Below are 12,054 nucleotides of genomic sequence, written 5' to 3'. Positions count from 1 at the left end.
GTGAGACTAGGTGACGGAGGAGGCGGGAGAGGGAGGCTGGGTGGGCAGACAGGGAACTCAGGAGACTGAGAACTGGAGAACACTGGAGACTGGTCCTCTGGAGGCTCAGGAGATTCGTTAAAAACAGGGAAATCAGGGGAATGGGAAATTCCCTTCTCCGAAAAAAATCAATTAAATTAGCCGTAAAAACTTCTTTCAGTTCCTCAGCATATTTGCCAGTGTCAGTCATTGTTTCCATCGTGGTGGTGTTGTGGGCGGAGCTTTCCTCCCAGCCCTCGAGCTCCACAAGCACTCCCTCGACGTCAGATGATGTAACCGGCTCGCGCACCTGGTCAGAACCTTGCTGTGAGGTTGGCTCCGGGATGATGGTACTGTCCGATCCTTTCCTCGGTCCAGGCTCATCCATCGTGGCAGGCTGGCCTCCTTGGTCTGTGGTGGGCACGTGAAACATCTCCGTTGTGACGTTCGTTGATGGTGGCTGACTTGCTTCTGGCAGTGGAGTGGGGCTGGTGGCGAAGTCATCCTCCGTGGGGCCGATGGAAACAGAGAGTTGTTGTTTACCAGCACCCACTCCACGTATGCGGCGAAATCCTCCGTTGGACCGCCCGCTGGAATGCGTGCCTTGTCCGGGAAGTGAGTTAGGCACGCAAGCTGGAGAAAGTCACTAGTGTGTTGTTCCAGCGAGCGGTCTTTCTGCTTCAGGCAAAGGAGCTGGACTGCGGGTAAAGCCATGAGGGGAAAACACAAATAAAAACTGAAGGAAAAACGCAGCAAAAAAAACTGTTTCAGTCCGTTCTTCTGTTACGTGTGGCTGTAGTTGAAGAGACACGGCAAACACAGACTTCCACAGGAACGGTATTTTAATCAATAACGCAGGAGATAGCATACACACATGTAGACGAGAACAGACAAGGAGTGAAGGAGAACACAGGGTATATATACAGGTGACTAACAAAGGGAGCTAAACAAGGTCACGGGATAATTAACAAGACACAGGTGGATCAAATTAACTAATCAACAGAACGGAGAAACTAGGTCACCGGTGAAAGACTGGAACATGAGGCTTTGTAACAGAATGTTGCGTCTGCTGGTTTTATTTCTTCAACAGCTTTATTGTTATATACAGGCCGCCTCATGTTTATTTTCACGCACCACTTACTGTGCCTATATTGAGACTTTTCTCTGCAATTCGCAGTCTTTTAATCCATATAATTTGTGCTGTCATTAATCTGATAATCTGAAAATCTGTTTACTTATAGCTGTACTTGTAACAGTATAGAGAGAACACAAAGTAACCCCAGTTTTACATTGAGTATATCTGCGTGGTGGCGCAGCAGGTAAAGTGAGTGTTCTTATGTGACAGCAACCCGAGTTCGAATCCAGCCTGTACTGGTTCCTACATTCAATATACAAATATATATCTGTTCCAATTGTCTCACTGATGTTCACTGGATAAGAAAGTTACTGGTGTACTGGGGGTGTCTGTAAAAGGCATATTCTAAAGCTGTGACTTGACTTTATTGTAGCCTATTCAAAGCCCGCTATAATGATGCCATTAGCACACTTCAAGTTTACTTGGAATGCCATAGCAATGTGTTTTAACGTCACTAAAAGTTTGTTATCGGTATAATATTAATGTGTGTTTAACACTCTTACAGTGTAATTGAATTGCAATTCTAATGTCACCAGAATACATTTGAAGCTTATGCTGGGTGAATTCTGCATTTCAAAACTTAAATACAAGAGTATATTTAAAGTGTACTGAAGTATACTTGGAATAGTTCTACTTTAGCACAAACAAGTATATTTAATACAACTTTAGCTGAACTTCAGCACTGCTTTTAGACAACTAAAATGCATTTAGTGCAAAATTAGTTGTTCTAATTTAGCAGACTTTAAGTATACCAATTTATAGCGTGCTACAAATACATTGAGTTATACTAAAGTACATACAAATAAATTGTGCTTAAGTATACTATTTTTTCACTTGGTGGTGTTTTCACATGCATGGAGAAGTGTTAGGGTAATACAACATCATCAGTCACAGACATTTGCATTAGACTGGATTAGATTTCTCAGAGCACTGTTGAGTTTGCGCAAATAACGGTTAGTAATTTGCTCTGGAATTTTTATAGAGGTTGTCTGAGAAAAACAGACATGGCAGATTAGGATGGTATTCTGTTCTCAAAATTGACCTATGACGTTCTATGACATGAAATTAATCTAAATTTAAATTATCTCATGGATGTGGCTGTTGTGATTTGTGATCATATGGGCACCAGCTGCTGCAGTAAATGTGGTGTATTCAAATGACTTTGACATAGTCCTTTTATTTTTAACCATTTTAAATGCCTATAGCCCACCATGCACAGTTTCCCTGAAGCTACCATATAAAGTGCCTAGGAGTAGTCATTTAAAATTCAGAGCCTGATTTAAAAAAAAAAAAATCCACATTCAAACCAAAATAGCTGACTTTCTGTTGGTCAGAGTGTTCTGTGTTTAGTGGCTGTAGGTAAAACTAATCCCCCCCTCACTTTTGTCAAAAGTTGGTGCTATAGAGCCCCTCCTCCCTGTTTGTTTCTAAGGTTTTGCCCATGTCTGCTTGCCAGCACTGTGACGTGTGTCGAGTTTCATGCAATCTGAAGCATGCTAAGAGCCTCAAAAACACCAAAGAATATTATTAAAGTTTGACGTTTTAACAGTATTATATCATATAAATCCTTTCACAGGTCTACACCTGCCCTCTTTTGACAATATACTGATGAAGATTGAAGCAAATCAGGTAAAAATAAGAGGGTGATTTTAAAGCATTTTGAAAGTGATACACTTACTGCTGCCAGTTGGTGGCGCTATAGCTTTGACTCACAATAGTCATATCCATGTGATTGACCTCCTACAATGAACATATACAGCTGAAGTTTCATCCAAATATGTGAATGTTTGCAGAGGTTATAACACGCTTCCTTTTTTACTTTTCTTGCCATAAATTAATTTCAATGCCACGGCCAAACCATTCGGGATATCAAAAATCCGCTTGCAGTTTAGCATCCTCAGTGTCTTGACTTTATGCTGACCAAGTTTGCTGGAGATTGGTTGTATCCCCTAGGAGGATTATATCAAACTCCAGAGCTGTCTATATGTGTATTGAGTTTCATACAAATATGTGCTAGTATGTATCCAAGATTTCAGATTCCGTTCTAGGGGGTGCTGTAAAGCCCCCATGTCATACCCGTGTACCAGCTAATGGCTGCAGATTTTAAACAGTGCAAATTTTCAAGCGTATTTGAGCATGTTGAGGACCCCAAAAGGCCCCGAAACCTTGACGAAAATGAATAAGAAGAATAATCCTAAGGAAAACAATAGGGCCTTCACCCTTTTAGGGCTTGGGCCCTAATTATTTAAACCTCTGAGCCATCACAGTGCAAACATTGCTTCAAAATGTAACACAAAACAGTAGTTCATTCAAAATGACAAATTCTGTCATCATTCACCCATGTCCTTTCAAACCATCTGACTTTCTTCCATTAAACACCAAAGATATTTTGAAGGCTCATTTGATCTAACTTTGTTCACTGACTTGCACTCTATGGCAAAAAAACAAACAAACAAAAAAAAAACATTCTTCAGAATATCTTGTTGTATGTTCCACAAATGAAATGAAGTCATGAGCATGGAAGGAAATAAGGGTGAATAAATTGAAGGGATTTTCATGTGGGTGAGATATTCCTTTAATAATTTGTATTTTCTTATTGTTATTGATACATTTAAATATAAGGTCCACTGAGCAATTGTGTGTAACATGATGATGGAGGGGGCTGTTGGTAAGGAGAAAACTGAAAGAACGGCTAACATGGAACAGCACGCTCCACAAAGGGAGAATATTTAGGCCGGGTAGGAGGGCATGGAGGAATACGGTACTTGCATCTTAGACTTTAAATGAGTCTTATGCTTCATATAAAATCATATAAGTATTTTTTTTTTCCTCTCCATGACTCTACAAGTTTCTCTTCCTGCTGTACAGTCCACTTGGCTTTCTTCAACATTTACCTTGTGGTGTTTTGTTGTCATTGCACTAATTGTGTCATCAGGTTCTGTGCTTTTATTGGTTGTTGATAATTGAGTCAGAGAAGCCACACTGCATGACTGTGCGTCACAACTTCTGACACTAGCAGAATTTCATTGGAGGAAAAATGTAATCCAATGATTACCATAGCAACTGCCTAGCAACCACCCAGAACAACTTAGCAAAGATCTTTTTTAAACTATTTTAAACTTTCTCAAACTAACATCAAAGTTGGTTTACAATCTTTACTGTTCTAGTTTTCTAATTAATACTACAAAAAAAATGTGATCTTGAATTCTGTAAAAATTAGTGTGTTGTGTTAGGAGACCTTTTTGGAGAGCAAACAGGATGGTGTGGCTCGGAAATACATCCCACCCTCAAGGTATGAATGCCCTGATGACACCTGTTTTTACACTTTCACATGTGTTCTGGATAGAGCTGCACAATTAATTGTTAAAAGATTACTATCTTGATCCAAACAATATTGTTTCCCACATGTATGACTTATACTTGTGGTGGTGGCCATTATAGTCTACTGCATGTGACAAACAATAAATAACATTTTTTTGGTAAAGATTTAGTTGACTGAAAGTTTGAGCATTTTAATCTTGGTTAAAGAAAATCGTAAATATTTTGGTCTAGTTTTTATTAATGAATATGACATTTTAGTCATATTTTAATCACATTAAGGCCCAATCTCAATTCTATTTTATACACCTTTGCCTACCTCTACACCTGCCTCTTCCTCTTGCCCCTTGAAACAGAGTGGCAAGGAGTAGGGGTGAAACTACTCCCCCTAAGAAGCACCAACCTAGTGAAAAAAAAGTATGCTAAGTATACTTGCAGCCAGACTAATTATCAGTATGTTTCAAGTGCGTTAATGATTAGTTAACTTAAAGTGTGCTATTTTGAAACAACTAATTTTGTACTAAGTATATTTTAGTTGTAATTAAGCTGTATAAAAACACAACTTTAAGTATATTTAGTGTACTTTTGTGTGTTAAATTGGAACAACTTCAAGTATACTTAGTACACTTTAAGTACATGCCTTTGTAGGGACTAATTACATGCTTGATTAGTGATATTAAAGTGTACTTAATTTGTTATAACTATACTTTGTGTTATAAGTACATTTAAACTTTATTTGTGATTTAAGTACATTACAAATTAGTTAACACACAAGCAATATACTATGAATATATTATTGTTTTACAGGTAGTAGTATATACTGTATGCTCAGTACCTTTGGCTTATTCCAAATACTAAAAATTACACACTTTGTAGTTAATAACAATACACTTTGTTATTACTCATACTTTGTATAATATAGTCAACATTTGAAGTGGATCATAACCTTTAATCAGTTGTCCTAAAACCTTCTTCTTAGGACAACTTTGCTGAACTTTTTTGATCCACTTAAAATGTTGACTACTGTAGTTTGAATTACATAATCTCACACATACAGTATTATAATTGTGCTACCATTTAAATACCGTTTAACAAATTACTTAAGTGACATTTTCCCAAAGTTAAATGCATTTGTTTTCAAGGCCATTAAAATAAATAAAATGTAACAACATCACTAATGAAGAGACATATTTCATTAACAAATCAAATGTTTTTTATTTAAACTTAACATGGTTTCAGCAAAACTTACCATGTTTTTCATTAAAGAAAAAAAATTATTGGACCAATGGTGACCCTCAATACACAAATACAAATTACACAATATATTCCATTTTTTGATGAGCTTCTCATTATTGTGTCTGATGGCTGCTTACACAGAGGCATTTGACTGCAGAAACTCGTGAAGAACTGCATCTGTTAACAGAATATACAAAAGATATGAGGTCACCCTAGTGAAAAAAGTATACTTTATTGTATTTTAAATATATTCCCTTTTTCTATAGTACACTGCAAATATACTAACAAAAAATGTACTATCGTTAAATATATAAAAAGTATATTAGTATCATATTTTCACAATGCAACATTTAACACACTTTAAAATAATTGTACTTTAGTATATTTTCTAAAAAAATATATTTTAGAAAAATATATTTGAAGTGTAAGTTCAGTTTATTTTATAAGTGTATTTATTTGCACTTTATAAAAATATATTTGAGGTATATTTTAACTGTGTGCTGAAAATGATCATTGTAACAATGCACTGAAAGTATATTTAAAAAATACATTATTTAATATCCTGAAGTTGTAGTCAAGTCAAGTCAAGTCAAATTTATTTATATAGCGCTTTTTACAATTTGTAATTGTTTCAAAGCAGCTTTACATATTAGGAGCACAGAAAAAAGAGAAATGGTTAAAAATAAGCTGTACAAGCAAGTAGTGTATCTAAAATTAAATTTGAGTATATTTTTCAAGTTTACTTCTTCATCCTTGGAATTCATTATATTACTTGTGCTTATTTATTTCAGTATGAATGCATTACAAGCCCATTTAATATATGCAGTGTAGTCTATACAATTTCCAAATATGTGTAAATGTTTATTAAGTTTACACTGGCAGAATGATTTTACAATCGTACACACAAATCTATATTGAACAACACACTGTCACAGACACGTCAGGTTCCACCTCCCTCTAATACCCACGCACTCAATCACCGGAGTACTAATCACCGCCACCTGCACGTCATCAGCACAACAATCACCACCACCTTAAAAACCCCACACTCACACACAGTCACTGTCCGGTCTCGTTCGTACCACAGCTACATGTGTACTTACCTCAAGGACTCCTACTTGCTACTTACCTGTCTCCAACGTCTCCAGTGTCTCCAGTATTCCTTGTGTGCTTCTCCAACTGTGTGTGAGTGTTCCCTGTCTCCAGTCTCCAGCGTGCTCATCCAGTCTCTTCCTACAATCAACAAAAGGACAGTATCATTCTTCTATCAACACCTCAAGTTTCAGTAATTGCCATATACTCACCCGATTCTCTGCTGATATCAATAAATATACTTTACTTGCTTTTACATCTGCCTCCGAGCCATCTCTGTTGTAACAGAAGACCGGACCATACCAACTGGATATCAGCATGAGTCAACAGAACCCGTTTCAAGAGTTCGTTGACGCTTTGCGCTGAGCACTCACCCCACAACCACCGTCACCATCACCTGCTGCCGCTTCCGCATCCACTTCTTCCACTCCTCCACCTGCGATACACGCCAGTCCCATAGCCAAACCGGCGCCCTACTCAGGATCGGCGGAGGATTGCAGCGGATTTCTCCTGCAATGTGAGTTGGTCCTGGAGATGCAACCGCATCTCTACCCCACGGATACTGCAAAAATAGCGTTTATCATCTCCCAACTGTAAGGTAAAGCTCTTCATTGGGACGATTCCCTCTGGACTCAGAAAGGCTCCGTAGTCAAGTCATATTCCTCCTTCGTCGCCCATTTCCGTGAGGTCTTCGGAAAACCCCTGGCTGATTCATCTATTGGTGAGAAACTCTATAATTTAAAACAAGGATCCAAATCTGTGACTGATTATGCCTTGCAGTTCAGAATGCTAGCCGCTTGCAGTGGATGGAATGAACAAGCCCTCATCACCTCGTTTCGTCAGGGGTTAGAACCCAGAGTGCGGTTGCATCTCGCTGCATACGAGGATTCCATCGGCCTCGAATGCTTCATCCAACTCGCCATCCGCGTAGGCACTCGTATGCAGTCGTGTCTCGAGGAGCACCAGGGCCAGCCACTTCCCAACATCTCTCTCCGTCGATCCGAATCCGTCAGCTCCCCAGAACCAGCCAGCGAGCCCATGCAAGTGGATAATTCCCGTCTATTACCCTCTGAACGTCAAAGAAGACTGACCCTGAATCTATGTCTATATTGTGGCTCTCCTGGGCATGTAATCTCTGCATGCCCAATTCGTCCTCCTCGACCCATGGTGAGTGCCATCATTCCCTCCATTAAGAAGATGAAACCACTCACTACTGTTGTAAACCTTACTGCTGTTGATGTATCTGTTCCAGTGGTGGCGCTCCTCGATTCAGAGTCAGCAGGAAACTTCATCTCAGGCTCCCTCTGTCGACAACTCAAACTCAAAACCTCGCCCTCTCCGACTATCTATCAAGTCCACTCCATCACGGGCAAACCCCTGAGCCGTAAGAGGATCAGCCGTTGTGTGGGACCCCTTCAGCTCCGTGTGGGTATTCTTCACGTCGAGGACATCCATCTGCTGGTTCTGGAGGATTCCACCGCTGACGTGGTTCTAGGGCGCCCGTGGCTCGAACAACACAGCCCCACCATCTCCTGGTGCACAGGCGAGATCCTGAAGTGGGGCGAACACTGCTTCTCCAATTGTTTCTCCGAGTTTCCTGTTCCCAAGTCTCCACGTTCCAAGAAGATCTCCATCTGCACCACTTCCATTGAAAGCCCCATAGAGAAACGCTCCACTGACATTCCATCCTGTTACGCCCCCTTCAGTGACGTCTTTTGCCCGCAACGAGCCTCCAAACTACCTCCACACCGGCCATGGGACTGTGCCATAGATCTGTTACCGGGTGAGCCAGTGCCTAGGGGAAGGATCTACCCCCTGTCAGTGCCGGAGGAGAAGGCCATGGAAGAATACATCGAAGAGGCCCTTAACCAAGAATATATCCGCCCGTCTACTTCCACTGCTGCTTCAAGTTTCTTCTTCGTGGCAAAAAAGGACGGAGGCTTGCGGCCCTGCATTGATTATCGTTCCCTAAACAAGATTACAGTTAAGTTCCGGTACCCACTTCCCCTCGTCCCAGCGGCCCTGGAACATCTCCGTGGTGCCACTGTGTTCACTAAGCTGGACCTCCGCAGTGCGTACAACCTCATCCGGATACGCGAGGGGGACGAGTGGAAGACCGCCTTCGTCACGCCCACCGGCCATTATGAATATTTGGTCATGCCCTATGGACTTGTCAACGCCCCCTCCGTATTCCAGGATTTCATTCATGAGGTGCTCTGGGAGTTCCTCCACAAGTTTGTACTGGTGTACATAGATGACATCCTTATATACTCCCGGAGCCTGGCCGAACATCGCCACCACGTTGCAGAGGTCCTCCAACGCTTATGGCAATTCCACCTATTCCTCAAGGCAGAAAAGTGCTCCTTTCACCAACCCTCAGTCCATTTCCTGGGATACTTCATTGATCACAGTGGCATCCGGATGGACGAGGGGAAGGTAGAAGCCATCAAGTCCTGGCCCATTCCCACAACCATCAAAGAACTCCAACGTTTTCTAGGCTTCGCCAATTTCTACCGCCGCTTTATCAAAAACTACAGCTCCATCGTCCATCCACTCACCAACCTCCTCCGTCACCAGCCCAAGTCTCTGTCCTGGTCCGAAGATGCCACCAACGCCTTCGAAGCCCTCAAGAGTGCCTTCACCACCGCTCCCCTCCTCGTCCACCCGGACCCCTGCCATTTGTCGTGGAGGTGGACGCTTCCACCACAGGAGTGGAAGCGGTACTTTCACAGCAGCAGGGGAAACCAAGTAGACTCCACCCATGCACCGCCTTCTCCCGCAAACTCAACCCGGCGGAGGTCAACTACGACATCGGTGACCGTGAACTCCTAGCCGTCAAGCTTGCTCTGGAGGAATGGAGGCATTGGTTGGAGGGAGCCAATCATCCGTTTCAAGTACTCACCGACCATAAGAACTTGGAATACCTCAAAGCTGCCAAAAGACTTAATCCTCGTCAAGCCCGCTGGGCCATGTTCTTCTCCAGGTTTGATTTTACAATCTCCTATCGCCCAGGCTCCAAGAATATTAAGGCTGATGCCTTATCCCGTCTCCACGCTCCAGAGGAAAAGAATAAATCTCCTGATCGGCCGAACTCCTGGAACCAGTATCTGGGCTGGGCCGAGTACGCCCAAAACTCCCTCCGACAGCCTTCCACTGGACTAACACCCTTTCAATGCGTACTCGGTTACCAACCCCCACTGTTCCCCTGGGACGGGGAACCCTCCAACGTTCCTGCAGTCGACTACTGGTTCCGGGAGAGCGAGAGGGTATTGGACTCAGCTCACCACCAACTGCAGAGAGCCCTGCGCAGACGCAGGATGACAGCAGACCTTCGGCGCTCCAACGCTCCATCCTATCAACCGGGGCAGAAGGTCTGGCTGTCAACCAATGACATCAGGCTGCGTCTGCCCTGCAAGAAGCTGAGTCCTCGCTTCATTGGCCCATTCACCATCACCAGACAGATCAACCCCGTCACATATCGTTTGCAACTTCCACCTCAGTACAAGATTCATCCCACATTTCATGTCTCCCTCTTAAAACCTCACCACCCTTCTGTTTCTCCCTCCACAGAACCTGACGTGGCAGCCGCCGAGCCCCCCCTTCCACTCATCCTGGATGACGGTGCTGCATACGAGGTTCGCGAGATACTGGACTCCCGGCGTCGTGGTGGTCTACTGGAATATCTAGTCGACTGGGAAGGCTACGGCCCAGAGGAGCGCTCATGGGTCCCTAGAAACGATATCCTCGATCCCAATCTTCTGCAAGCATTCCACGTCAGCCACCCTGACAGACCTGCCCCACACCCAAGAGGACGACCACCACGACGTCGGGGTCCTCGGCCCTCGGCCCTCAGGAGCGGGCCGTGGGAGGGGGGGGTACTGTCACAGACATGTCAGGTTCCACCTCCCTCCAATACCCACGCACTCAATCACCGGAGTACTAATCACCGCCACCTGCACGTCATCAGCACAACAATCACCACCACCTTAAAAACCCCACACTCACACACAGTCACTGTCCGGTCTCGTTCGTCCCACGGCTACATGTGTACTTACCTCAAGGACTCCTACTTGCTACTTACCTGCCTCCAACGTCTCCAGTGTCTCCAGTATTCCTCGTGTGCTTCTCCAACTGTGTGTGAGTGTTCCCTGTCTCCAGTCTCCAGCGTGCTCATCCAGTCTCTTCCTACAATCAACAAAAGGACAGTATCATTCTTCTATCAACACCTCAAGTTTCAGTAATTACCATATACTCACCCGATTCTCTGCTGATATCAATAAATATACTTTACTTGCTTTTACATCTGCCTCCGAGCCGTCTCTGTTGTAACACACACCAGCAGCACAAGTAATGTTACATGCGAAAAAATATGTTGAGTGGTTAAACTTGAGACTTCGGAATGTGTCTTCAACTTGGTCTGTGACCAATCAGATTTTGTTGCTCACTGCCTTCAGCCAATCAGAGCTGCTGACGTCACGGTCGTCGTCTGAATACCCTCGCTCAGTCACTCAAAACGCTGGAGCGCAATACATCGCTCAATCTTGGGGATTCTGCCCAGTTCAATCAAGTGACATCGCAGACTGACCGTGATGGCGACGACAACCGGCTAATCTAATACTTTTTAGTATTAGATTACCATATTGTTTTCGGTACATAGTCAAGCATACGACACTTTATGAATTAATATCGTACAGAATACGGGCCGATTTGACCAATCATATGAACGGGGCGTTTTGGTGCTGCATTCATGTGCCATAAACCACCACACACAAACTCTAAAAGGAGATATCAAGCCGAAATCTTGCTCTCCGTTTGTTAACTCCCTCGGGTCGGCGGTCACGCCGGCGTGATCACCGCGGTTTTTTTCTAACCAGTGTGAAAGAGACTCAAAATACTCCGTCAATGTTGCACATACAATTAAGAGCTATACACCATTTTAATCTGTGGAATATCTTCTTTTATTTGTGTACACTCAGAGTAAAAACAAAATGTTGTGCTTTTTGTAAAATAAAGAAAACTAACATGATGCGTGATCTCTCCTCTCCCTCTGAACGAAGTCCAATCTGATAGTTCTTGGAAAATTAACTGTAACTTAGTGAATACTAATCACAAAAAAAATAGACTTGTGTCTAAAAAAACGTTGAAATGTCAGGTTTTAAATCATGTAAGTCAAATCGAAAACAAACATTCTGTGTTTATGTAATCTGTATGAAAAGAGAGCCATGTCAGAAGTCTGTGATTCAGCTCATTATCCG

General features: G+C 42.8%; 1 protein-coding gene across 1 annotated transcript in view; it reads left to right on the top strand.

Moving 5' to 3' along the window:
* Positions 1 to 12,054, top strand: part of becn1 (beclin 1, autophagy related) — a 112,514-nt gene that overhangs the window by 39,883 nt on the left and 60,577 nt on the right. The window contains exon 4 of the mRNA XM_048187618.1: positions 4,387 to 4,445. Coding sequence (XP_048043575.1) covers positions 4,387 to 4,445 — 59 coding nt within the window. The remainder of the gene's footprint in view (positions 1 to 4,386; positions 4,446 to 12,054) is intronic.

This window comes from Megalobrama amblycephala, linkage group LG4 (assembly GCF_018812025.1).
Source record: "Megalobrama amblycephala isolate DHTTF-2021 linkage group LG4, ASM1881202v1, whole genome shotgun sequence".
Lineage (NCBI taxonomy): Eukaryota > Metazoa > Chordata > Actinopteri > Cypriniformes > Xenocyprididae > Megalobrama > Megalobrama amblycephala.
Note: the sequence above shows the minus strand (reverse complement) of the source record. Positions and strands in the feature narration are given on the sequence as shown.